This window comes from Leucoraja erinacea, chromosome 15 (genome assembly GCF_028641065.1).
Source record: "Leucoraja erinacea ecotype New England chromosome 15, Leri_hhj_1, whole genome shotgun sequence".
Classification (NCBI taxonomy): Eukaryota; Metazoa; Chordata; class Chondrichthyes; order Rajiformes; family Rajidae; genus Leucoraja; species Leucoraja erinaceus.
Window position 1 is genome coordinate 45,371,926 of NC_073391.1, and position 24,941 is coordinate 45,396,866.

Below are 24,941 nucleotides of genomic sequence, written 5' to 3' on the forward strand. Positions count from 1 at the left end.
TGTTGGTTTAAACTGAAGATAGACACAAAATGCTGGTGTGACTCAGTGGGACAGACAGGCAGCATCTCTGGAGAGAAGGAATGGGTGATGTTTCTGGGCCGAGATCCTGCTTTGGTCGCTGGTGCTGTGAGGCTACAGCTCTGCCACTGTGCTGCCCTAGTCATCATACTGTTTCTGATATTTATTACAATTCCTTTTAGTCAAACAATGCAAGGCGCTCTTTAAATGCAGCTTTGAACGCTGCTTCCAGCGGCAACATTCCCGAGAAGTCTTTGAGCCATGTGTACCAGCGCGCATGCGCCATGCGCGGGATGTGACGCCACGAGTCACACAGTGACGGGTCGGGTCTCCATGAGTCGGAGCCGGGCCGCGGGTTTAATCAAAGCCGAGCCCGGGCCGGGGAGCATCTGCCGCTCGGGGGAGAATCAATGTGATCCCCACAAACACAGCGAGCCACTGCACTGACGACCAACCCACCCGAAGCACCACGGCCACCCCGCCCAGAGTAGGCCTGACTCCCAGTGGCGGCTTGAGACGGGACAAGAACCAGGTTAAATGTAATTGTTTAAGAAGGAACTGCAGATGCTGGAAAATCGAAGGTAGACAAAAAGTGCTGGAGAAACTCAGCGGGTGCAGCAGCATCTATGGAGCGAATGAATTAAATGTAATGTTCCCAGTAGATGGAGAGAAACTTCTCATAACTGCCAGATCATTGAATTATTCCATCTGATACAAGAAGTAAGTTGTGGTTGGAGGGAATACAAACTGCAAGTGTTGTGGGAAAGAGAGTTGTGTGTCTTTGGAAACTCTCAATCCATTCTGATCACTTCGGTCATAATATTCTATTGTCCTTTCCACAACCCCTTGTTGTCAAAGATCCTATCGCGAACTAGGATCGTTGCTTGTTATTTTCATGCAGAGAACTCTATTGATCGCAGACTGACGGCTGCTGCAGATCTCATTGCTACAGAGTTGCAATTATGGCAACATTTGAGTGAAGAAGCAAAGTAATTAATTCAGTTGTCTTCCTTACTGACCCGTGTGTTCACACAGGGAGATATCACCCTGTACTTCAGGTGCATGAACTGATTCATTCAGTCGTCTGATGATGAGACAAAAGCAGGTTCACCCCAAGGAGAAGCATCACATCTGCTCTGACTGTGGGAGGGGATTCAGTCAGTTAACTGACCTGCAGAGACACCAGCGAACACACACCGGGGAGAGGCCATTCACCTGCTCTGACTGTGGGAGGGGATTCTCTCGGTTGTCCCACATGCTGTCACACCAGCGAATACACACCGGCGAGAGGCCATTTGACTGCTCCGAGTGTGGGGAGCGATTCAAGTGGGCATCCAGCCTGAAGAACCACCAGTGGGTTCACACCAGGGAGAGACCCTTCACCTGCTTCGAGTGCGGAAAGGGATTTACACGGTCGTCCAAGCTGCTGACTCATCAGCGTGTTCACACCGGGGAGAGACCGTTCACCTGCTCTGAATGTGGGATGAGATTTACACAGTCATCTAAACTGCGCATTCACCAGGTGGTGCACACAGGTGAGAGGCCGTTCACCTGCTCAGAGTGCGGGAAAGGATTCGCTCAGTCGTCCCACCTGATAAGACACCGACGGACGCACGCTGAAGAGACGGTTTGAGTCCATGGTACGTGCCCATGGTGGCTTAACCCTCCAGCTGCTGAGACACTAGCGGGTCCGTGGGTTCTGCAGTTGGTGCTGTAGTTCATCGCGTCCAGTTTTGGATACTGGTTATTGGGCACATTGGGGTGGAGGGGGGGGGGGGGGGGGGTCACTCCCTGAGTTGTTGGAACAATTCTAATCATCATCACTAGTATATATATATATTTCTTTCTAAACTCGATGTGAGGAAGCTGTGAAGAGACTGGCTGAACAGACGGGCAAGAACATGACAGACAGTCAAATGTGTGAAAATGGGAGGTCAACGAGCCTCAGTGAGAAAACTCCAGGGGTTAGAGTGTCTGTTTCTGCCATAGTGTCACGTTTGTGACTCCCTCAGTCTCAGGGTCTGTGGCCCCCTCAATCTCAGGATCTGTGCTCCTTCAGTCTCAGGGCTTGTTTACACTGAGTCAATCAGTGACACGGTCTGTGTCTCCCTCAGTCTCAGCGACTTTGTACCCAGTCTCCCTGGATGCCTCCTGCAATGGGAGGTGAGGCCCTGCTGGCCTCTGAGTCCAAGCATGATTCCACCCTTTATCCTTGAGTCAGAGCTCTTTAATCCAACTTGCCAGTCACAGATAACCATATAACCATATAACAATTACAGCACGGAAACAGGGCATCTCGGCCCTACAAGTCCGTGCCGAACAAATTTTTTTCCCCTTAGTCCCACCTGCCTGCACTCATACCATACCCCTCCATTCCCTTCTCATCCTTATGCCTATCCAATTTATTTTTAAATGATACCAATGAACCTGCCTCCACCACTTCCACTGGGAGCTCATTCCACACCGCTACCACTCTCTGCGTAAAGAAGTTCCCCCTCATATTACCCCTAAACTTCTGTCCCTTAATTCTGAAGTCATGTCCTCTTGTTTGAATCTTCCCTATTCTCAAAGGGAAAAGCTTGTCCACATCAACTCTGTCTATCCCTCTCATCATTTATATTGACCTCTATCAGGTCCCCCCAAAACCTTCCGCGTGGTCTAAAAGACCCTGTAAACGAGGACAGTCAGATTAGTCGGAGAACTTGGCTTTCTTTAGGGGGGGGGAGGGATGGAAAGAGAGGCAAGGCAAAGGTAACAAATTTAGAGAAGTCAATATTCATGGGGTGTAAGCTGCCCAAGCGAAAAATGAGGTGTTGTTCCTCCAATTTGTGCTGGGCCTCACTGACAATGGAGGAGGCCCAGGACAGACAGGTCAATGTGGCAATGGGAGGGGAGTTAAAATGTTTAGCAACTGGGAGATCTGATGGGTTTAGGCAGCCTGAGCGGAGGTGTTCAGCGAAACGATCCTCGAGCGTGCACTTCTGCTGTGTATGTAAGTACTCAGTGAAATGACAATAAAGTTAATACTGAATACTAAATATTGATCTCACCGATATATGGGAGTCCACACCTGGAACAGCGGATACAGTTGATGAAGTTGGAGGAGGTACGAGTGAACTACAGTAGATTAAATATCTTTCCTACTGGCTATTGGGAAACCAATAGTACAATAATATTGTGATTTAATGGTTCAATGGTATTTCATTTGTCACGTGTACCTAGGGTACAGTAAAATTCATTTTTGTATACAGTTCAGTGCAAGATTCACCATCAATAAACACTTAGTTAATCTTAGATAAGCATCTCAGATACAGTACAAGTATATAGCAGTCGGTACACTGAGGCAGTATACGGAGATGCCAGTTTGGTGCCATTTTCAAGTCCCAGTTGTAAGTACAGGGTTCTTGACCAAACCATGAAAGAAGGAACAGCAGATGCTGGTTTACACAAAAAGACATAAGGTGCTGGAGTAGCTCAATGGGTCAGGCAGCATCTGTGGAGAACATGTTAGGTGATATTTCGATTCAGGACCATTCAGGCAGACGCATCAGTCTGAAGAAGGGTCCTGATACAAAACGTCATCTGTCCATGTATCCAGAGATGCTGCCTGACCCACCTAGTTGCTCCAGTTCTATGTGTCTTTTTAATATCAGAATGATTTTACCGTTCTTATTTATGAGCTTTACCCATATTGCCTCAGTGGATACACCCACCAGTATGTCCACTATGACTGTCGTTGTGACAGTCGCCCTGATTAGTAATCAAACTCTTTTCCAGCTTTGATTTAGGTTTATTATTGTCATGTGCTGGACATAAACACAATCAAGTCAAACTCAAATACAATAGATAAAAGGGAATATATTGTGAGCAGAATATAGTGCATTCAGAAAGTATTCAGACCTTTCAGACAGAAAAATCGCCTTTTCCGCACTTTGAAACGTTACAGCGTTATTCTAAAATGTATTAAATTCATTTTTTGAATATCAATCTAAACATACTACCCCATTATAAAAAAGCAAAATTTTTGCAACATAATTAAAAAGAAATAACTGGAATATCACATTTATATAAGTATTCCGACCCTTTACTCAGTATTTTGTTGAGGTCGGTCCGGGGTTGTCGGTTGGCCTGGTGGGACAGGTGGAGTTGAGCTGGGGTTGATGCTTATTCTCCCCGCTGGCTGTGGGCCGCTGTCCCGTCGGTCCAGAGTCGCCCCGACTTCCAGGTACTTGAAGAAGCCATCAAGAAAGTGAAGAGACACTTTGGTGTAAACCGGACACTACACGACCCCACCTCAGCTATAATCTGCAATGGACTTTGTCTAGGTTGCAATGCATACTTTTGTTTACACTATTATGCCTAGTTATGTAGAATTAATGAAAATGTATTGTATTGACTATTGCATTTTCAAGTTGTGTTATGTTATTGTGTCTGTAAAGCTGCAGTAAGAAATATTTTAATTGTACAGTTTCTTGTGCAAATGAAATACTCGAAACACAACAAAAACACTCTCGACCTTTCTCTTGTACATTGGCCTTCATTGGGCAGGGTCCTGAGTATAGAAGCTGGGGTGTTTGTTACAGTATTAAAAGACGTCAGTGAGGCCACATTTTTTCTAAACAGATGTAAGTTTATTTGCAGTATAAAATGACAGTGCAAACACAACTATAAGTAGATATCTATCTTAAATAAGGAATAGGCCATAAAAATATCAAACCAAAACATTGTTATTTTCATCTTGGAAACACTCAGGCCCAAGCAGCACCCAGGAAGGGACAGATTAGCCAGGCACAGCAGTAAACCCCTGACCAACCCCCCCACCCACCAACCCCCACCCCCACCCACCACCCACCCCCACCCACCTCCCTCCCGCCCCGCCCACCAACCTCCCACCCGCCCTCACCCACTACCCACTGACCTCCCCCCACCCACCAACCTCACTCCCCCTCACCCTGCTAACCTCCCCACCCACCAATCTCCCACCCTGCCCTCACCCACTAACCTCCCCGCCCTCACCCACTAACTTTACCATCCCGGAGCCAGGGATCCCTTGCTGGGGATCGCCGGAGAAGAGCTCTGACTGCTGGCCTCCCTGTGGCCTACAACATCGAGAAACCACTGTCTGCGGTAAGAAAGTACCGATTCGGGCACTCCAAGCCGCGGAGTGTGTTCCATCCGTCCCGACGTCGAAGCTTCGTTCATTCCGACGAGAAAGCTTGCACATCGGGCCGTCTGCAACGGCGACTCAGGAGGGTCAAGGCCCCATACACGGGTGAACGAAAAGAGGAAGACTGAAATTTATTGCCTTCCGTCACAGTGATCTCTGTGGTGGATGTTTATGTTCTATCATTTTTTAAATTGTGTTCTGTTCTTTTAATTGTACGGCTGCCTGGTAACTCAAATATCACTGCACCTTAATTGGTGCATGTGACAATAAATGTGAATTTGAAGTTGAATTGATTTGATGTTGTTATGCTTGAAAAAGCGTTTGCCCATTACTCTACCTCTTGCCCGATGAGAAACAGGCTCATTGGTAACTGAGCCCATGCTGACCATCGATTACCCTTTCACACTAGTTCTATGTTATCCTACTTTCTCATCCACTGCCCACACACAAAGTGTGATTATAAACAATCCAATTAACCTGCAATACGGGGGAGAATTGGTGATCCCCACAACACAGCGAGCCATTGCACTGACGCCCAACCCACCCGAAGCTCCAAGGACTTCCCGCCTAGAGTAGGCCTGACTCCCAGTGGCGGCTTGAGATGGGACAAGGACCCAAATAAATGTAAAGTTCTTAGCTGATAGAGAGAAACTTCTCATAGCTACCAGATCATGGAAATATTCCATCTGATACAAGAAGTTGTGGCTGGACGGAATACAAAGTGCAAGTGCTGTGGGAAAGAGAGTAGTGGGTCTTTGGATACTCTCAATCCATTCTGATCATTTACTTCAGTCATACTATTCCATTGTCCTTTCCACAACCCCTTGTTATTTTCATAGAGAACTCTGTTGATCGCAGACTGATGGATGAGCCTAGAACGTGCCAAGTTGTCTAAACACTGCAGCTGGCGAGACACCAGCAGATCCGCTGGTGACTGTGGCCATGTGCTCTGCTGCTGTTCATTACATCCTGGTCATTGGATACATAGTGTGGGGGGGGGGGGAGGAGTGGTGTTCACCCCGAGAACTGGAGATACAATTGTGTCATGGTCAATGTCCTCTCAATCTGAGCAAACGTCCACTGATTTCCACCAGTAGTTATAGCTGCAAAAATAGAGAAGTCAAAATGTAGAAACAAGGAACTGATTAATACACAAAAGGAGACAGATTCTGGAGTGGCTCACAGTTGAGCCCAGACCACGTTATGAATTACATTTCCACTGCACGCAAAAATTAGCATGGTCCTTATGTATCGCCACATATAATCTACAAAGTCCTGTGGGGTCCGTTTAAAGATCGGTCTCCATTGAGGAAGATGGCTATCGAGTTGGCTGGGGGTGCGTGGTGGTGGGGACTTGCTGTGTATGTATTTCTAAAATTAGTACTATTGCGCTTTGTAAAGCAGTGCAAGGCGCTTTTGAAATGAAGGTAGACAAAAATGCTGGAGAAACTCAGCTGGTGCAGCAGCATCTATGCAGCGAAGGAAATAGGCAACGTTTCGGGCCAAAACCCTTCTTCAGACACCTCCGAGACACCAAAAGACTCACTCTAAAGAGAAGGTTTGACTCTGCAGTATATGTCTGTGGGGTTCTGCATTTAGTGCTACTGTTCATCACATCCAGGTTTGTACCCCGATTATTGGGCACTCCTAGAATTAGAGATACATTTCTATTCTTCATCTTAAAAATGCAGATGCAGGCAGGTATTTGACTAAACTGGGCGCATGGACACTATGAAGAATTTATTTGTTTTGTTGTCATTGGTGCTGAGATACAGTGAATAGCTTTTTTGTTGCGTGCTATGCAATCAGTGAAATGATAGACTGTACATGATTATGATTACCTTACTTTTTACTACAGACTCAAGGTCCAGATAAAATACAAGACTTTACATAGAATAAATTGCATACAAAAGCACCATAAATTACATGCAGAAGCACAGTAAATTACTTACAACAGCACAATAAATTACATTCAAAAGCATAATCCATGGTTTAAGCATAATCCATCAAGAATTTAAAAAAATCAGTCCTACAAGGCGACAACTATACCAATGTCTCCACAGCTGAGATTGGTAGCGTGTAGTGCTAAGGCCAAGATTATTTCATTTTCAGGGTCATTAATCCGGCAAATAAATTTGTACATAAGATTTCTTAAGACAGTTTGTAAAGTATTGACTCCTGCAGCCACTAACATTTCACTTGCATGACATCATCTAGGTCTCTAAAGTAATATTCTCATGGCATCATTATAAGCTACTTATGTTGCCCCTCTGAACAGGTACAGAATAAAGGGAATTAGCAGAATAAAGGGAATAATCATGTACAGTACGAGCAGCTTTTAAACAAAGTTTAGTAGTCCGTTTAAAGATTGTACAACGGTTGTGGGGACTTGCTGTGCATACAACTTTTTAAATGAATACCATTACAGTTGGTAAAGCACTGCAAGGAAAACTGTTATAGGAAAACTGCATTACCCTGAAACCAACGGCCAGATGTGACACCACGAGCCACGCCGTGCGGGTCTCTATGAGCGGTGAGTCAGAGCCGGATCGTGGGTTTAATCAACGCCCAGGCCGAGGAGCATCTGCCGGCTGGAAGAAAATCGATGTGAGCTTGACAAGTGAACCACCGCACAGACGACCAGCCCACCCGAGGCTCCGCGGACTCCCCACCTGAATGAATGAATGAATTGGGTGCAAAGAAGTGGTGGAGTTTATTTGTTTAGTTTATTATTGTCACCTGTGCAGAGTAACGGAAAACCTTTTTTGTTGCATGCCACCAAGTGATTGAAAAGACTATATGTGATTACAATCAATTCGTCAAAGTGTACAGCTACAGGATAAATGGAATAACGCTTAATGCAAGAGAAAATCTAATTAAAGATAGTCTGAGAGTCTTCAATTAGGTAGGTCAGGACTGCTCTCTAGTTAGTGATAGAATCTGACAGCTCAATTGTCTGATAACACCTGGGAAGAAACTGTCCTTGAATGTGGAGTTTATACATCTTCACATTTTTGTACCTTTTCCCTAATAAAAAGAGGGAGTGGGTGATACTGGTCCTTGATTAAACTGATCAGTGCAAAGGAGGTTGGTTTGTGTGATGGTCTGGGCTGCGTACACCCACAGTATCAGGGTTCATCATCTGGTAGGTTTGAATGAGATCCCCCTTTATATCGTTTTTGTTGTTTATTGTGGTGTTTACAGAGTACTATGTTCACAAATCTATTGCGCTGCTGCAAGTGAGAATTTCATTGTTCCATTTCGTGACATATGACAATTAAACACTCTTAACACTTAAGTGAACACAAAGGATCCCCAGCGTCTGTTTTAACCAAAGCTGTGGGTATTATTCTGCAGGTCCCATCAACAACATTTACTCCTCAGTCAACATCAGAAATCCTGTTGTAGTCACGTTGTTACATATGGGGGCTCACTGCGTATATAATCTGGCATTAATACAACCCAGGACGACGCCGGGACGCAGTGGAAGGCGCTAATTAAATGCAACTTCCCAAGCAGTCGGCATAGGACTACGTTACCCAGAAACCACCTGACGAATGTGTGCCCAGGGCGCAGACGGTCGAATGCCGGACGTGACGCCACACGCGCGGGTCTCCAGGGAGAAGTTGAGCAGCGGCTCGGAGCCGGGAACCGGGACACGGGTTTAATCGGGGCCGAGTCCGGACTCGTGGAGCTGCCGCCGTCAGGGGGAGAGTTGTTCCGAGCTCCACAAACACAGCCGGTCACTGCAGTGAGAAGCAGCCGGTCTCTTGCCGCCAGCCGGAGGCTCCAGGATGCTCCGCCCGGCGTGGGCCTGAATACGGGGTCGCGCAGGCGCGCTGTGGGAATAGAGCGGTTTCTCTCCCGCTTGGCATTGTGGGTGATCAGGCTGCCATTGCTTCCCGCTGCGCACACAGTCCACGGCTGACGGATCGGCAGCTGCTGGTGGGTTTGCAGACCTTCCATGGCCAATTTTGGAGTAGCAGCGGATGGAACTGGCGTTCACACGGGTAAATATCACAAACTGCTCCAAGCACCTGAAGAGGTTCACTCAGCCTTCAGATCAGATGAGGTATCCGCTGATTTACTCCAGGGAGAGTCTGGTCATCTAATTCGGGTGTGGAACGGAATTCACCCGGGCAGTGACCTGGTGAACGATGGGCGGGTGCACTTGGGTGAACGGAGTTTCACCTGCGCCGACTGTGGGAAGGAATTCGCCGAGTCATCCAACCTGCTGAGGCACCAGCGGATTCACTCTGCAGAGAGGCCATTCACCTGCTTGGAATGTGGGAAAGGATTCCTTTGGTCGTCCAACCTGCTGCTGCACCAGCGAAATCACACCGGGGAGAGGCCCTTCACCTGCTCTGAGTGCGGGAAGGGCTTCACTCAGTCATACAGCCTTCTGCGACACCATCGTGTTCACACCGGGGACAGGCTGTTCAGCTGTCCTGAGTGTGGAAAAGGGTTCACTCGTTCGAGTTATCTGGCGATACACCAGCGCATTCACACTGGGGAGAAGCCGTTCATCTGTCTGGAGTGTGGGCAGAGGTTCACTCAGTCATCCCACCTGGTGACACACAAGTGGGTTCACACTGGAGAAACACCGTTCACCTGCTCCGAGTGTGGGAAAGGATTCACTCGGTCGTCTAACCTGTTGAGGCATAGACGGGCACACACGGGAGAGAATGTTTTTAACTGTGTGGGTATGTACCAAGGGTATTTAAACATCACACCAGCGAGTCTACAAGTGACAGTGAGCGAGTCCACAAGTGACAAATAGCTAGAGAGGAAGGGTTTAGTGGAATTCTGGCCAAGTGCAGGAAATTGGGACTGAATGGCAAGGGTCGGCATGGAAGAGTTAGGCCGAAGGACCTGTTCCTGTGATTTATGCCACGATAACGCAGCACAGTGGTAGAGTTGCTGCTTCACAGCACCGGGGACCCAGTTTCAATACTAACTATGGGTGATCTCTGTGCAGAGTTTGCAAGTTCTCTGTGACTCTGCTCTGGTTTCCTCCTGCATGCCAAAGAAGTGCAGGTTTTTAGGTTAATTGGCCTCTGTAAACTTGCCCCTAGTGTGTAGGATAGAACTCGTGTTTAATTTCAGTTTCGTTTTTATTGATGTCATGTGTATTGAGGTACAGTGAAAAGCTATTTTTTGCTTGTTATCCAGTCAGCAGAAATGTAATACATGATTACAGTCGAGCTGTCCACAATGAACAGATACAGGTTAAAGGGAATATCGTTTGGTGCAAGATGAATTCCATTTAAAGATAGTCTGAGGGTCTCCATTCACTAGATATGAGGTGCTGTTCTTCCACTTTAAATATAATCTCCCACTGGCAATGGAGGGGGGCCCAGGACAGAAAGGGAAGGGCAATAGTTGAACGGTTGATGAGTCTACATTTGGTCTCACTGATGTAGGTAGATAGTATGTCAGGACTGCTCTCTCTCTCTCTGGTGTGAGGATGGTTCAGTTGCCTGTTAACAGCCTGAAATTATCCCTGAATCTGGACATGTGTCTCTTGCCAGATGGGAGAAGAGGGAGTGACCGGGGTAAGACTTGTCTTTGACTATGCTGGTGGCCTTGCTGAGGCAACATAAAATGTAGATGGACTCAATGGAAGAGAAGTTGTTTTGCATGATGGTCTGGGCTGCGTCCACAATTCTCTGCAATTTCTTGTGTTCTTGGATGGAGCTGTTTGTCCATCCTGTGAAGATGCTGGAATACTAATGTTATATCATTGCAAAAGTTCTTAGAATGCCCAATCAATGTGCGATTCTGTTGTGATCTCTTCAATATGAGGTGCCATTTATATCAATGTAATTTTATGAGCACAGCTAGGTCTGCTGTACATCGTGAATTGGATACAATTGTTTAGAGAGTGTTTTCTGTATTAGCCCAAATAATTAGTTAAAATGTGATTTTGATTGTGAACCAGAGAGCCACTTAAAGGATTCTTTGGAAATTGACAAGCACCAGAAAAGGCTGTGTTGGAAAAAAATGTTTCCAGGAAGCCACCCTGCATTAATCAGAAACATAGTCTGTCAGTTTCACCATAAGTGGCTGCTGAAATTGACAAGCAATTGCTTCAATTGGCAGAAACCAGGAACTGCAGATACTGGTTTACAAAAAAAAAGCTTTTGGAAGACACAATGCTGGCAGATCGGCAGATCAGGCAGCATCTATGGTGAACATGGATAGGCGACATTTTGCACTGGGATCCTTCTTCAGACTGGTAGTAGTCGGGGAGTGAGAACGCTGGAAGCGAGAGGTGGGGGGTGGGATGAGGATTTGGATAGTGGGTAAGGGGGGGATTGAAGTATATTATCAGGCACTTTGAGGACACATTTCTGTTCTAGATTATTTAAAATGTGGAGACCAAGTCTTTGGGTATTTTTAATGTAAAGATTGTCAGGTTCTTGATTAGTGAAGATATCAATCGTTACGGGGGAAAGGCAGGAGAATCAGGACCAGCAACAGATGGCCTTACGCTGGTAGTTCTCTGATATGCCGATTGTTGGCAAGGGACGGTGTAGAAACCTAGTGAAACATAGAAAATAGGTGCATGTGTAGGCCATTCGGCCCTTCTAGCCAGCCCTGCCATTCAATATGATCATGGCTGATCATCCAAAATCAGTACCCATTCCAGCTTTCTCCTCATATCCCTTGATTCTATTAGCCCTAAGAGCTAAATCTAACTGTCTTTTGAACACATCCAGTGAAATGACCTCCACTGCCTTCTGTGGCAGAAAATGCCACAGATTCACAACTCCCTGGGTGGAAACTTTTTTCCTCACCTCAGTCATAACCCCTTATTCTTAAACTGTGACCTCTGGTTCTGGACTCCCCAAACATCAGGAATATTTTTCCTGCATCTAGCCTGTCCAATCCCTTAAGATCCCAAGAGGGATACTTCATTACGAGCTTGCGGAACTGGCTATCCGAATTAGGTAATTCAATGTTCTTACCACTTGGTCGTAAGCTACCTAAGCAAAATATGAGATGCTGATCTTCCAATTTGCACGTAATCTCCCACTGTAACGGAGGGGTCCAGGACAGAAGGACATAGTTGTGATGGGAAGGGCAATAGTTCAGCGAAACCGCTGGCAAGTCTACATTTGGTCTCACTGATGTAAAGGAGGCCACATTGGGAACACCAGATTAGCAGATGAGGTTAGAGGAGGTACATGTGAACCTCTGATCACCCGGAAGGACTGCTGGGGTCTCTGGGTGGAGGCAAGGGAGGCGGTATATAGATAGATGTTACAGCTCCTGCCTTTGCAGGGGAAGGTACCTGGGGAGGGGAGGGGAGGTTTGGGTGGGAAGGGATGAGAGAACCAAGGAGTTGCGGAGGGAATAGTCTCTGTGGAAGGTAGGAAGATGGGACTGGTGGTCTAGTGGGAGCTGGAAGTGGGGCTGATATTGCAATGTTATTGTTGCCAAAGAATCACACTGCGTAATGTTCTGTCCTGTAGGATTGAAGCCCGAACCACACGGAATCACAGAGTAACACCACAACTCTTCCGACGGCATCGTAGAAGGAAGGATGAGAGGAGGAAGGAGGGATCGTGGTTGAGAAGTACAGACAATCTCCTCCTCCCGTACCCCCCCCCCCCCCCCCCCCCCCACGAATGTTATTAGGGAACGGACCACATCACGGATTCCTGTATCGCCAGGCTGCTTTGTCTGCGTAAAGAAATAAGAGTCGAAGAAAAAAAAATAAATGCTGTGATTTTTTTTAAATAAATGTTTTCTCACAAATTCAGTAGAAGCAAGTATTACTCCTAATATTGATTTTTTGGAGAGAGCGGGAATTTGTGTGGAATATGTACAGCTGTGGCACAGTAGTTACTGTATAGGGTGATTTCACCAAAGGTCAAATGAGCGTAGATCCCCCCTCACGTGACCGAAAATTTTAACTGGAGGACATCTCTCAGTTCGGTACATGTAAGTGAATGGGGAAACACGCACTTTCCCACACGGGAATTATTGCGTTTGCTCGCTGAATTTCATCAAAAGTAAGGCATTATTAACTTACTTTTGATGAAATTCAGCGAGCAAACGCGATAATTCCCGATATTTTGCATCTTAAAATCTTCACGGCAAATGTCAGCTGTTCATTTCCGCCGCTTTCTACCTTCAGTTCCCTCTTGTAATTACCTCACTTTCTATCTTTTTTTTTGCCTGAAAATTTAGCTCGCTGTGCTTCATGGTCACCCCGACTAGCACAGAAAATATCAGCTCAAAAATCGGCCGTTTTCCATGTTTTTAACGGGTGGGAAAGTGCGTGTTTCCCCATTCACTTACATGTACCAAACTGAGAGATGTCCTCCAGTTAAAATTTTCGGTCACGTGAGGGGGGATCTACGCTCATTTGACCTTTGGTGAAATCACCCTATTTGGGGTGATCTGCTTCGAGTGCGGGTTCAGCCGCCCCAACAGCCTGCTCACCCACCGGCGCGTCCACACTGGGTGAGGCCGTTCACCTGCACCGAGTGCGGGAAGGGTTTCGCCCAGTCGTCCAACCTGCTGAGGCACCGGTGGCTGGACGCCGAGAAGCAGGTGCCGGCATGCCCCGTGTACGGCAAGGTATTCCACCGCCACCAGAGGGCGCATGGCAGCAGCACACGCCGGCAGCCCGCTCCATCTGCGGCAAAGGCTTCGGCTGCTCCTCCCACCTCCTGGCCCACCAGCGGGTCCACACCAAAGATCCTAGAGGAGCTCCTCTAGGATCTTTGGTCCACACCGTTCCCCTGCCCCGAGTGCGGGAAACCGGGAACTCAGTTGTCCCACATGAAGAAGCACCGGCAACTCCATGCCGGCAGCAAGGTTTAAACCTGCTCCACTGCGGGATATATAAACACTTGTAGATGCTGGGATGTGATTGTGTGCACATGGATGGCCCAATGTGGTAGGTGTGTGTTACAGAGTCTTACAGCGTGGAAACGGGTCCTTCCGCCCAACTTGCCCAGACCGACCAACATGCCAGGCTATTAAACCTGGCTCGGACAAAACTCTGAATATTAATAACCCATTATCTGTTATTTGCACTTTTATCAGTTTATTTATTCATGTGTTTTATAGTCAATGCCTACTATGTTCTGTGTGCTGAAGCAAAGCAAGAATGTCATTGCCCTATCAGGGACACATGACAATAAACTCACTTGAACACTTGCCCCATCTACACTAGTCCCACCTGCCTGCATTTGCCTCACCTGGTTAACCTCTTCCTTTTGCTCAAGCCCTTGAGCCATGGCAACATCCTCGTTAATCTTCTCTGCACCCTTTCCAGCTTGACATCATCTTTCCTAAAACATGGTGCCCAGGATTGAACACAATATCCTAAATGCTGCCTCACCAACATCTTACATAACTGCAACATGACCTCCCAATTCGCCCCTTCCCACCCGAACCACCCCGTCTCCGGGCACTTTCCCTTGCAACCGCAAGAAATGCTACACTTGTCGCTTTACCTCCCCCCTTGACTCCATTCAAGGACCCAAGCAGTCATTCCAGGTGCGGTAAAGGATGGGTAAGGTTTCGGGTCGGGACCCTTCTTAAGACTGAAAGTAAGGAAGGGGGTGGATGAGTGAAGGGTCCCGGCACTGAACAACCAACTCTTCACCTTCCCCCCCCCCCCCCTCCCTCCACCACCCAAACCATTAACTATCCATGTTCTCTTGAGATGCTGCCTGACCCACTGAGTTACTCCGGCAGTGATACTTTATTGTAAAATGACAAAGCCTTGAATTGCTGGAGTAACTCAGCGGGTCGGACAGACACCTTGTGTTTATCTGAGATATAAACCAGCATCTTTGTTTTCACATTTTCCCTTTACACTAGTTCTATTCTACAAATTAATCTACAGATCCGCACGGTTTTTGGAGTGTGGCGGGAAGCCGCAGCACCCGGAGAAAGCCCATGCAGTCACAAGAGAAAACATACAAACTCCGAGGTCAGGATCGAACCCATGTCTCTGGCGCTGGGAGACAGAAATACTACCGCTGCGCCATTGTGCCGCCCCTAACGTGACTCTTGCATATTGTCTTGTAGACTATTTCTATACGCTTTGCACTTAATCTAGGGTTGTGCTTACGTATGGCAATACTTACATGAACTATATGCAATAAAATAATTTAATTGTACCTCGGTACATGACAATAAAGTACTTTAAGCCGTTGACAGAAGGCCACCTAGTCACTGGATCTGTGAGGTGGCTATTCTATTCACTATCTAAATGTAGTTTGTCAAGAATACAGTACCAAAACAAATTTGCTCTTGGCTTTGGCACTGTTTCCTTTCAACATTCAAAACATTCCCCCATGTACGGTTTAATGCCAGTTGCCTTTGATCACCCTTCAGACTCTGTCAACCTGCAAACTCCACACAGACAGACACCTGGCTCGCCTGCCTTGGAGCCAGGAAGCCTGGCCTCCAGAGGAAAGCCGTCGAACTAGGCCCCTGCTCGTCCTGAGGACCGGAGAAACGGAGGGGTGGCTGTGGCTGCAAAGAACAAATGGCCACTAGAGGGAACCGCGGTCTTACCTTCTGGTCGAGGCGTGGAGAGGGGCGACGTTTCACTGGCCGATGCAATGATCTGAACCAAGGCCACGGCTGCAGCAGGCTGGGTCTCGACTTGATCGGGCTACTTGCCAAACTTCCCCTACGTTCTAATACAATAATCACCCATGGCAATTCGATCGATGCCGGAGTTGTTTAGTTTAGTTTATTGTCTTGTGTACCGAGGCGCGACTGGATCAAGACCAGTTTCACGGACTGGTAGTGGTCTGCGATGCTTTGTTTGGCCAGGCCGAGCCTGCAACACCACCGGGACAACGGGCCTTTACGGCCGGCTGCATTTAAAGCAACTTACATATTGAAAAATGGCACTAAAAACTGTCAACTTTAGTTTAGTTCCAGGATACAATGTGGAAACAGGCCCTTCAGCCCATCGCACCCGCACCAACCAATGATCACCCATTCGCACTCGTACTATCCTACACACTCGGGATAATTTATAGAAGCCAAATAACCTACACATTTTTGTAATGTGGGAGGAAACCAGAGCAACGCGCAGACACAGAGAGAATGTACAAACTCCATGCAGACAGCGCCCGTAGTCAGGATCGAACCCAGGTTTCTGGCGCCGTAAGGCAGCAACCTTCTACCACTTCGCCATCCCTAACTTGATTCTTGCATATTGTCTTGTGGACTATCTCTATACACTTTTCACGTAATCAAGGGCTGTGATTGTGTACAGTAATACTTTGCTGAACTGTATGCAAGATAGGAATTTCACTGCACCTCTGTACATGTGGCAATAAAGAACCATTGAAACCAGGGCACCTGGTCGCTGAATCTCTGAGATAGCTGTTCTATTCGCTATCCAAATGTAGTTTATTATGTCAAAAATACAGTACAAAAAAACAAATTTGCTATTGGCTTTGACACTGGTTCCTTTCAACTTTAAAAACATTTCCCCATGTACGGTTTTCTTTAATGCCAGTTGCCTTTGATCACTCCTCAGTCTCTCCGTCACTAAGGGGTGTCTGTTCCCTGACATACAGCCGATCAAACCTGTTCACAGTTTTCTTGCTACTTCCCAAACTTGCCCTACGTTCAAATAGAATAATCACCCATGGCAATTTGATCGATAGCTTAGTTTAGTTTATTGTCATGTGTACCAAGGTGCAGTGAAAGGCTTTTTGGTGCATGCTATCCAGTCAACGTAAAGACAGTACATGATTACAATTAATTATGGTTAGGGGTGGCGCAGTGGTAGAGTTGCTGTCCTGCAGTGCCTGAGACCTTAGTTCGACCCTGATTACGGACCCTGTCCATACAGAGTTTGTACGTTCTCCCTGTGACTGAATTGGTTTTCTAAAGGTGTCCAGTTTCTTCCCACACTACAAAGACATGCAGATTTGCAAGTTAATTAGCTTTGGTAAAATTGTAAATTGTCCCCCAGTGTGTAGGATAGTGCTAGTGTACGGAGATCGATGGTTGGCACAGTCTCGATGGGCAGAAGGGCCTGTTTCCGCGCTGTATCTCTAAAATCTAAAGTAAAGTTATTGCACGCTTGCACTTTATGTATGATTGCACAGTATGTACAAGTATGATTTTACTGGATTGTAAGTAAAACAAAGCATTTCACTGTGCCGTGGTACATGTGACAATGAAGTCTATATTGAACTATTGTATCATGTGTCTCTGAGCAGGGCAGCTAAACCTGCTGCCATTGACATGGACCGCCATACCTACTGGCACTCTACATCTGACATGAAACAGCCTGGTATAAACACAGAGACCTCAGCTGATCAATACTGAAAGGTTAAGGTTTGAAACTCGGGTCAAAAGATAATTGATTTCTTTCTGTACATTTTACTAACGCACAAGAAGTGATTATCAATGATAAAGCTACTATTTAATCTCTACCCCAAGATGTCTAGGAGGCAGTGGAGATTGTCCATTGGAGGACTTTTACAACAGTCCAAAGGTCTCATGGTTTTAATAAATATTGTCTCTGCTAGGAACCTGTAGGAGCACAAGACATAGGAGCAGAATTAGGCCATTAGGGATTCTACTCCGCCATTCAATCGTGGCTGATCTCTCTCAACCCCATTCTCCTGCCTTCCCCGTGTAACCTTTGACATCCTTACTATTCAAGAATCTATCAATCTCCCAAACTTAAAATACCCAATCACTTGGCCTCCACTGCCACCTATGGCAATGAATTCCACAGATTCACTGTTCTGCAAGTCGACAACTAAACCAACACTTGCAATTGGATTATTTTATATTTCCACTGCTTTTAAAATATATTCTACGTCAACCTATTAACTACCACATTTTGCCCTGCCTCTTCCCTTTTCCAGCTAGCTTTCTTCGTTTCCCCCCCTCCCCACTATCAGTCTGAAGAAGGGTCTTGATGGGAAATGTTGCTTATCCATGTTCTCCAGGGAAGCTGCCTGACCCGCGGAGTTACTCCAGCACATTTTGTGTCCTTTAATGAATTCCACAGATTCACCCCCCCTTGGCTGAAGAAATTCCTCCTCATCTCATTCTGAAGGTATGTCCTTTTATGGTTCGAGACTCCCCCTGCTGGAAACATCCTTTCCACTGGATTCTCCTGGAGACTGCATCTATGGTTGAATTGTCCAGGTCTCCGCTGGTTAGTTCAGTAATTTAGAAGTTTCCTTCCATAGCCAGGACAGCCATTCACAACATAAGGATAGGAAAGGTTTAGAGGGATACGGGCCAAACACAGGGAAGTGGACTAGCGTAGATAGGGCATCTTGGTCTTCAGGGGCAAATTGGGCCGAATGGCCCGTTTCCATGCTACGTAACTGTATATCAAATTTTCAGAGACAAAAATAGGCACGGAACACGAATCAAAATGTCACCCATCCATGTCCTCGAGAGATGCTATGACCCGCTAAGTTACTCTAGCGCTTTGTGTGTCTTTTTTTTTGGTAAACCAGCACCTGCAGTTCCTTGTGCTTCCTTAAAATTCCAGGAATGTTGTCATCAGCAGGAACTATAGCTGTGCCCAGCAACCAGGGGTCCAAACTTGAGTGTGATCAATAGCAGGGGTAAGTGGAGAATGCAAATGCTTTTATCACTGAAGAACGGTCCGAACCCGAAATGGGGCCTCTCCAAGATCTCCAGATATTCTGCCTGACCTGCTGAGTTACTCCAGCACTTTGTGTCTTTTTTATCGTAAACCCGCATCTGCATTTCATTGTTTCTCCAGAGACGCGGCCTGACCCGCTGAGTTACTCCAGTACTGTGTTTTTTGTTTTAATAAACCAGCATCTGCGGTTCCTGGTGTCCATGCCCCGCTTCTATCACTTGTCAGCTCACATGTTTTGAATTAAACCGCTTGCTTGTGTATGTGTGTTAATCCTTCTCCCCGCTGTGGATCCGCTGGTGGGTCAGCAAGGAATAGGAAGAGGTGAACACCTTCCCACAGTCGGTGCAAATCAGCAGCGTCTCCGTCTCCCTGTCGTGGGTCCGCTGGTGCGTCACAAGGTGCGGGGCCTGGGTGAATCCTTTGCCGCACCGGGAGCAGACGTAGGGCCTCTCGCCGGTGTGGATGCGCTTGTGCGTGGCCAGGTGCGACCCCAGGGCAAACCCCTTCCCGCACTCGGAGCAGATGAACGGCCTGCGCCCCGTGTGGAGCTGGTGGTGCCTGACCAGGTGGGAGGCCAGGGTGAAGCCCTTCCCGCACTTGGAGCAGATGAACGGCCTCTCGCCGGTGTGGATCCGCTTGTGGGTCACCAGGTGGGACGCCTGGGTGAAGCCCTTGCCGCACTCGGCGCACACGTAGGGCCTCTCGCCGGTGTGGACCCGCCGGTGTGTGATCAGGTTGACCGAGTGGGCGAAGCCCTTCCCGCACTCGGAGCAGACGAACGGCCTCTCGCCGGTGTGCGTCCGCCGGTGAGTGACCAGGTCGAACGAGCGGGCGAACCCCTTCCCGCACTCGGGGCAGATGAACGGCCTCTCCCCGGTGTGGATGCGCTGGTGGGTCAGCAGGTTGGTGGAGCGGGCGAACGCCCTCCCGCACTCGGTGCAGGCGTACGGCCTCTCCCCGGTGTGGACCCTCCTGTGGGCCGACAGGTCAAAGGACCGGGTGAAGCCCTTCCCGCACTGCGCGCAGACGTAGGGCGTCTCGCCGGTGTGGAGCCGCTGGTGGGTGAGGAGGCTGGAGGAAGAAGCGAAGCCCTTTCCGCACTCATCGCAGTTGAAGGGTCTCTCCCCAACTCGAACCCCCTGGTGCTTCAGCAGCTCCTTGCTGGGTTTCTCCAACTGGGTCTCATCACATTGTAGAGGCTCCATGGATCTGGGAGGCAGGGCCCGTGTGTGTGTGTGTGTGGGGACAGGGAGCTCCCTCCCAGCGAGGGGACCGCTCCTCGGGGGCCGATGGAGGCCGGGGGCGCCTGAAATCGACGCCGAGGCAACAGCGAGTGCTAGGCCCGAGCCTGGGCCTGGAGGGTGAATGGGTGCGGGTTCCGGACACACACACACACGGCGGGTCCCAACACCGGGACGTCCGTCCTCCCGTCTCCCTCGTCTCGTCTCCTCTCCCCCGCCAAGCTCCGCACCTCCACCCCGAGGCTCCTCCCGCCGCTCTTCCGGAGGCCACTCCCAGCGTGCACCGGGGGTTCCGCCACGGCAGCAGATAGAGCGGTTTCTGACGAGCCGCGCATTATGGGTAGAGCAACCGCCATTGATTCCGTGGGTGCACGAAGAAACTGCAGATGCTAGTTGAGAGGTTTAAGGGAGAGAAAGAAAATTATGAGAGACAGAGATTGGATAGACAGTCCGAACCTTTTCCGCACATGGAATTGTGTAACACCAGAGGGCATGACTATAAGGTGAGGAAAGTTTAACAGTAAACAATGGTATTTAAGAGTTTTTTTAGATAGGCATACGGTAGTGCAGGGAATTGAAAGATATGGATGATAGACGCAAAATGCTGAAGTAACTCAGTGGGTCAGGCAGCATCTCTGGACAAAATGAATAGGTGATGTTTCATGTCCAGTTCTTCTTCAGACTGAGAGTAGGGGAGAGGGAAACTAGAGATATGAAAATGTTCAAAGAACAAATGAATGAAAGGTCTGCAAAAGGATAAATCAAAGCCAACAACGATGATCAAAGAAAGGTGGTGCCCACAGTAGTTTCATTGTTAGAAGGTTAGAAAGGGTGATAGGCAGATGGTTGAATAAAGGCCAGAGATGGAAAAAAAATTGGTGTGAGACCAAACGGGTGCAAAATTGTGAATTGTGTCTTTTTTTCTGCAATCCAGGGAAGGTAGTGCATTCGTGGATAACAAGGGAAATCAGGGATAGTATCAAAACAAAAGATGAAGCATACAAATTAGCCAGAAAAAGCAGCCTACCAGAGGACTGGGAGAAATTCAGAGTCCAGCAGAGGAAGACAAAGGGCTTAATTAGGAAAGGGAAAATAGATTATGAAAGAAAACTGGCAGGGAACATAAAAACTGACTGCAAAAGTTTTTATAGATATGTAAAGAAAAAAAGATTAGTTAAAACAAATGTAGGTCCCTTGCAGTCAGAAACGGGTGAATTGATCATGGGGAACAAAGACATGGCAGACCAATTGAATAACTACTTTGGTTCTGTCTTCACTAAGGAAGACATAAATAATCTGTCGGAAATAGCAAGGGACCGGGGGTCAAATGAGATGGAGGAACTGAGTGAAATCCAGGTTAGCCTGGAAGTGGTGTTAGGTAAATTGAATGGATTAAAGGCTGATAAATCCCCAGGGCCAGATAGGCTGCATCCCAGAGTACATAAGGAAGTAGCCGCAGAAATAGTGGATGCATTAGTGATCATTTTTCAAAACTCTTTAGATTCTGGAGTAGTTCCTGAGGATTGGAGGGTAGCTACTGTAACCTTCTTCAGAAGAAGGGTTTCGGTTTGAAACGTTGCCTATTTCCATCGCTCCATAGATGCTGCTGCACCGCTGAGTTTCTCCAGCTTTTTTGTGTACCATTGAAAGTAAGCATGCAGGTGCAGCAGGCAGTGAAGAAAGCGAACGGTATGTTAGCATTCATAGCAAAAGGATTTGAGTATAGGAGCAGGGACGTTCTACTGCACTTGTACAGGGTCTTGGTGAGACCACACCTGGAGTATTGCGTACAGTTTTGGTCTCCTAATCTGAGAAAAGACATTCTTGCCATAGAGGGAGTACAGAGAAGGTTCACCAGACTGATTCCTGGGATGTCAGGACTTTCATATGAAGAAAGACTGGATAGACTCAGCATGTACTCGCTGGAATTTAGAAGACTGAGGGGGGATCTTATAGAAACTTACAAAATTCTTAAGGGGTTGGACAGGCTAGATGCATGAAGGTTGTTCCCGATGTTGGGGAAGTCCAGAACAAGGGGTCACAATTTAAGGATAAGGGGGAAATCTTTTAGGACCGAGATGAGAAAAACATTTTTCACACAGAGAGTGGTGAATCTCTGGAATTCTCTGCCACAGAAGGTAGTTGTGGCCAGTTCATTGGCTATATTTAAGAGGGAGTTAAATGTGGCCCTTGTGGCTAAAGGGATCAGGGGGTATGGAGAGAAGGCAGGTACAGGATACTGAGTTGGATGATCAGCAATGATCATATTGAATGGCGGTGCGGGCTCGAAGGGCCGAATGGCCTACTCCTGCACCTAATTTCTATGTTTCTATGATTATAGAAACATAGAAAATTATAAAAGGATGGACAAGCTAGATGCAGGAAAAATGTTCCCAATGTTGTGCGAGTCGACAACCAGGGGCCACAGCCTTAGAATAATGGGGATGTTGGGGATGTCACTTAAGACAGAGGTGAGAAAAAACTTTTTCACCCAGAGAGTTGTGAATTTATGGAATTCCCTGCCACAGAGGGCAGTGGAGGCCAAGTTACTGGATGAATTTAAGAGAAAGTTAGATAAAGCTCTAGGGGCTAGTGGAGTCAAGGCATATGGGGAGAAGGCAGGCACGGGTTATTCATAGGGGATGATCAGCCATGATCACAATGAATGGCGGTGCTGGCTCGAAGGGCCGAATGGCCTTGTCCTGCACCTATTGTCTATGTTTCTATGTTTCTATCTCTGGAGAGAAGAAATGGGTGACGTTTTGGGTTGAGGCCCTTCTACGCAATGAGTAGTTCTGATCGAGAACAGAGTAACATTGGGATAAATCACAACAAAGTGCATTGTTTAAGAAGGAACTGCAGATACTGGAAAATCGAAGGTAAACAAAAATGCTAGAGAAACTCAGCGGGTGAGGCAGCATCTATGGAGCGAAGGAGAGCATTGTGATCTGGAACAGAGGGGACGCTGGGGGGAAATTCACTGACCTCTGTAAAATTCCCCCTAATAGTTTAAGTTGAGGGGGGAAGATTTAATAGGAACCCCTGGGGCAACTTCTTTTTTTACACAAAAGGTGGTGGTATGGAAAAGGCTGCCAGAGGAGGTAGTTGAGGCAGTTTTTCTGATTGTACACTTCATTGTCACCTTCCCCAAAGCTAACAATGAACCATTCTACATTTCCTTGACCATCTTCTGCTTTGATTTTTTGTTTTCACACCGCACGTTTCCATGTCTCTCGACTCCCTCTCCCCCAACTCTCAATCTGAAGAGGAGTCTCAATCCAAAATGGAGTCTCAACCAGCCTCACATGTATCAACCTATTATCTGCCAGGCATTGTTCTGCCCCTCCTCTCTTCCAACTTTACGACCCCCCCCATCCCACAGGCAGTTCATGGAATGGCCCCCGGCTCGAAATGTCACCTATCCATGTTATAGACAATAGGTGCAGGAGTAGGCCATTCGACCCTTCGAGCCAGCACCACCATTCAATGTGATCATGGCTGATCATCCACAATCAGTACCCGGTGCAGATTCTGGAAAATCGAAGGTACACAAAAATGCTGGAGAAACTCAGCAGGTGCAGCAGCATCTATGGAGCGAAGGAGATAGATAACGTTTCGAGCCGAAACATATCCCCTGACTCCGCTCTAAGACAATCTAGCTCTCTCTTGAACGTATCCAGAGAATCGGCCTCCACTGCTCTCTGAGGCATAGAAATCTACAGAATTCCACACTTACATTCCAGAGTATACAAGCCCAGCAGCTCCATTCTCTCAGCATATGCCAGTCACGCCATCCCGGAATTAACCTTGTGGACCTACCTTCCTCATTCTTGTTTTCCAGAGGTGCTGCCTGACCCATTGTGTTACTCTAGCACTTAGTGTCTTCTTTTCAAAACAGGCATCATCAGTTCGTTGTTTCTATAAGGGATAGTTACATACAGCTGGGGGGGGTGGGGTGGTTTGGTTGCCTGATGGGTGGACAAAGGCCACAAGGGAGACAAACTGGGAAGAGGAGCGAAAGATAAAACTAGAGTGAGGTGGAAGGGGAAAGGGGGGGGGGAGGAGATAATGGGATAAAGGGTGTACACAAGGAAGAGGGAAGGGTGGGTTGTTATTTAAAATTGGAGCATGCCATTGGGTTATGAGATAGCCCATTGGAAGATGAGGTGAGGAAGGATCTCGATCCCATCCATCTCTCCAGAGATGCTGCCCGACCCATTGGAACACATTGTGTGCAGGAAAGATCTGCAACTAGCGGCACATTTAGATAGAAGTAACAGGATCGGTCCGAGTCAGCATGGATTTACGAAGGGGAAATCATGCTTGACTAATCTTTGAGGATGTAATTAGGAAAATGGACAAAGGAGAGCCAGTGGATGTAGTGTACCTGGACTTTCAGAAAACCTTTGATAAGATCCCACATAGGAGATTAGTGAGCAAAATTAGAGCACATGGTATTGGGGGTAGGATACTGACATAGATGGAAAATTGGTTGGCAGTCAAAGAGTAGGGATTAACGGGTCCCTTTCAGAATTGCAGGCAGTGATTAGTGGGGACTAGTGACTAGTCTTTGACCCCTCTCACCCTGGCCACAAACTCTTTGAATCTCTTCCCTCTGGAAGGCGACTCCGGACTGTCAAAGCTGCCACAGCCAGACATAAAAAGTGTTTATCCAGGAGTAGTTGCTCTACTCAACAGCCAAAAATCTGTAGTCTCCTTTTGATCTGGTATTTTGTTGGTTCACATGCTTGATCAATGGTGTTTTATCATTAATGTTTTATTATAATTAATGTTTAGTGTTTTCGGCGTCATTCGTAACTGTCACTGATGGTCATGTTGTTACTTGTGGGCGGAGCACCAAGGCAAATTTCTTATATGT

The 24,941-nt window shown here is 47.3% G+C and overlaps 2 protein-coding genes across 2 annotated transcripts in view; both read left to right on the forward strand.

The window, feature by feature from the left end:
• The window catches only part of LOC129703874 (uncharacterized), a 42,398-nt gene that overhangs the window by 6,617 nt on the left and 10,840 nt on the right, over positions 1-24,941 (forward strand). Inside the window, exons 2-8 of the mRNA XM_055646548.1 lie at positions 1,099-1,645; positions 8,652-9,061; positions 9,143-9,901; positions 12,664-12,767; positions 13,608-13,777; positions 19,127-19,879; positions 20,285-20,402. Of these exons, the coding sequence (XP_055502523.1) occupies positions 1,099-1,645; positions 8,652-9,061; positions 9,143-9,901; positions 12,664-12,767; positions 13,608-13,777; positions 19,127-19,879; positions 20,285-20,402 (2,861 nt within the window). The remainder of the gene's footprint in view (positions 1-1,098; positions 1,646-8,651; positions 9,062-9,142; positions 9,902-12,663; positions 12,768-13,607; positions 13,778-19,126; positions 19,880-20,284; positions 20,403-24,941) is intronic.
• Positions 299-15,499, forward strand: LOC129704362 (zinc finger protein 239-like). The gene is made up of 4 exons (XM_055647452.1): positions 299-1,634; positions 9,358-9,888; positions 12,664-12,767; positions 15,057-15,499. Exons 1-3 carry the CDS (start codon positions 1,106-1,108, stop codon positions 12,696-12,698), a joined length of 1,095 nt encoding a protein of 364 aa, XP_055503427.1. The 5' UTR covers positions 299-1,105; the 3' UTR covers positions 12,699-12,767; positions 15,057-15,499.

Bases quoted from the DNA above. Each gene is read 5' to 3' on its own strand.
- LOC129704362 (XM_055647452.1), top strand. From the start codon at position 1,106: ATGATGAGACAAAAGCAGGTTCACCCCAAGGAGAAGCATCACATCTGC. The intron at 1,635-9,357 runs CTGAAGAGACGG...GGCGGGTGCACT, and splicing joins AAGACACCGACGGACGCACG to TGGGTGAACGGAGTTTCACC. The intron at 9,889-12,663 runs GTATGTACCAAG...TCTGTCCTGTAG, and splicing joins GAATGTTTTTAACTGTGTGG to GATTGAAGCCCGAACCACAC.